Raw genomic sequence first — 2,335 nt, forward strand, 5'->3', positions numbered from 1 at the left:
ATGATTAAAAAGTGAAATGATAGGTGACAGTATCTAGGGCTAGGGATGTACAGATGAACAGGGAGATATTGTTTACTAGGGCTACTTAGACTGATAGATGAACAGATTCTAGGCTTGAATGTTAGTGATGGAGAACAATACAGACACACAATACCATTAATATGTACACTTAAAAATACTACACATAAATATGTTGTGCTTGATCTTATATTCTGTGTATTATACTATGACAATAACTGACTGGAAGTCCAAGGTTCTGAAATCAGTCTCATTTGATGTTCTCTTTCAAGAAGAAAAAAATTGCATAATGAGGTAGCTATTTGAATATTCTCAAACTCAAATCTGTTGTGTGAGCCTGTAGCACCCTATTCCAAGTGGATTGAAAAGAAACCCTGGGTAGAAATTCCTTTAACAACTTTCCAAGAAGAGACATGCTAGAAGAAAAGATAACATGACCTCTTCCGTGTGACAGGAAAGGAGTTTGCTGAGTGAATAGACTGAAAGATGAAAATGATAGCAGAAGGGGAATTAATAAAAACATAGAAGAAAGAGAAAAAGGAAGTATTTTTTAATTATTGAACTGATTGTACTGTTATGTTTAGGATATTCCAGCTCTGGCTTTATCCCTACTTCAGAGCAGAGCATAGGGTGGTATGACAGAGAATCACCCAATACTTAAGGCTTCTTACTATTAGAGGAATTATCCTATCAATACAATGGGAGGCTTGAGAACAGTGCCAGAGTTATGGAAATAGAAAAGCCATGTTTATCCTCAAGCTTTATCTCTTTCCTTAGAAATATATATATGTAAATCAGAAGGCCATGGGAGGAGAAAATGTGAGTTTCCCCAACACATTTGTCCTGTTGGGCTTCTCAGAGAATCCGGGGCTGCAGATCCCCCTCTTTGCAGTGGTCCTGATCTTCCACATTCTCACCATCGTTGGCAACAGCTCCATCATTCTTCTCTCCATGGTAGAACCCAGACTCCACACACCCATGTACTTCTTCCTGGGCAATCTCTCTCTGCTGGACCTATGCATCACCTGCACAATTGTGCCACAGCTTCTGGCCAACCTTTGGGGCCCAGAGAAGACAATTTCCTCCTGGGGATGCATCACACAACTCTACCTTTTCACCTGGACAGGTTATACTGAATGTGTCCTGTTAGCAGTAATGGCTTATGATCGCTATGTGGCAATCTGCCATCCTCTCAGATACAGTCTCATCATGCATCACTGGGCATGTGTGTGGCTGGTAGCTGTATCCTGGGCCAGTGGCCTGACCAATTCCCTGATACAGTCCACACTCACCCTTCAGCTTCCCCTCTGTGGGCATCACACCCTGGACCACTTCTTCTGTGAGCTGCCTGCTCTGATTAAGCTGGCCTGCAGTGATACTACTGCTAACGACCTCTCCTTCATCTTCGGTACCATCCCTTTTGGAGTGATGGCACCCATACTGGTGCTCATCTCTTACACCCTCATTGCTAGGGCTGTGCTGAAGTTACCTTCCGTGGAGGGAAGGCACAAGGCGTTCAGCACCTGCAGCTCCCACTTGGTGGTTGTCACCATGTACTTTGGGCCAGGCACCTGCATGTACATCCAGCCCCCTTCCAGCAGCACCAATGCCAAGTTCCTGTCTTTATTCTACTGTGTCATCACTCCACTACTCAACCCACTCATCTATACCCTGAGAAACAAGGATGTGAAGGCAGCATGGAAGAGGATCCTACAACCCCAGCGTGGGAGGAATATTTGTGAAGCCAGATGACCTGCCTGTGTCCTGAAACTACCACAAGTAACGTAACAACCCTGTGCACACTTCAGTTCGTGCTGGCAGCTCTACTACTCCAAATGAGTGTCCATTAGTATCTAGGTTATCTAGAGAAATATTTCTTCTAGGATACTCTGTCTTCTGAGCGCTCCAATAGGGCTGTGTGCTTTTACCTGAACGCTTCTCTAACATATTGCTCTCCATAGACACAACTGATTTATGGTAAGCCCCACCTGTTATACAGGCTTGAGGACAGAAATTTAACACTATTAAAGTCTTAATAAATAATAAATATTACTGGCAAGTTTTTGTTTTAAGTTCTTTTTTGAAGGTTTTTTCTTTAATGTTCTAATTGACCATTCTGCAGGACTATAGCCTCCTTGAACTAAGAACTAACAACCAGGCAGCCAGATTTTTCCTTATACCAAAACAACCTAGTCTTCAGAAGGCTCTACCACAGCAAGCAGCATGTACTGGACTTCAAGCCCAGTAGAAGACCTGTGATTGCTGAAAACACAGTCCTTTGTTTGTCTAGTAGATTGTACCATGATTGGTGCAATTG

The 2,335-nt window shown here is 43.0% G+C and overlaps 1 protein-coding gene across 1 annotated transcript; it reads left to right on the top strand.

The window, feature by feature from the left end:
- The first annotated feature begins 822 nt into the window (after positions 1–822).
- Positions 823–1,770, top strand: LOC105985094 (olfactory receptor 2G3-like). Its single transcript, XM_013015503.1, has one exon. The coding sequence runs from the start codon at positions 823–825 to the stop codon at positions 1,768–1,770; it is 948 nt and encodes a 315-aa protein (XP_012870957.1).
- The last annotated feature ends 565 nt before the right edge of the window (positions 1,771–2,335 follow it).

This window comes from Dipodomys ordii, unplaced genomic scaffold (assembly GCF_000151885.1).
Source record: "Dipodomys ordii isolate 6190 unplaced genomic scaffold, Dord_2.0 Scaffold27, whole genome shotgun sequence".
Lineage (NCBI taxonomy): Eukaryota > Metazoa > Chordata > Mammalia > Rodentia > Heteromyidae > Dipodomys > Dipodomys ordii.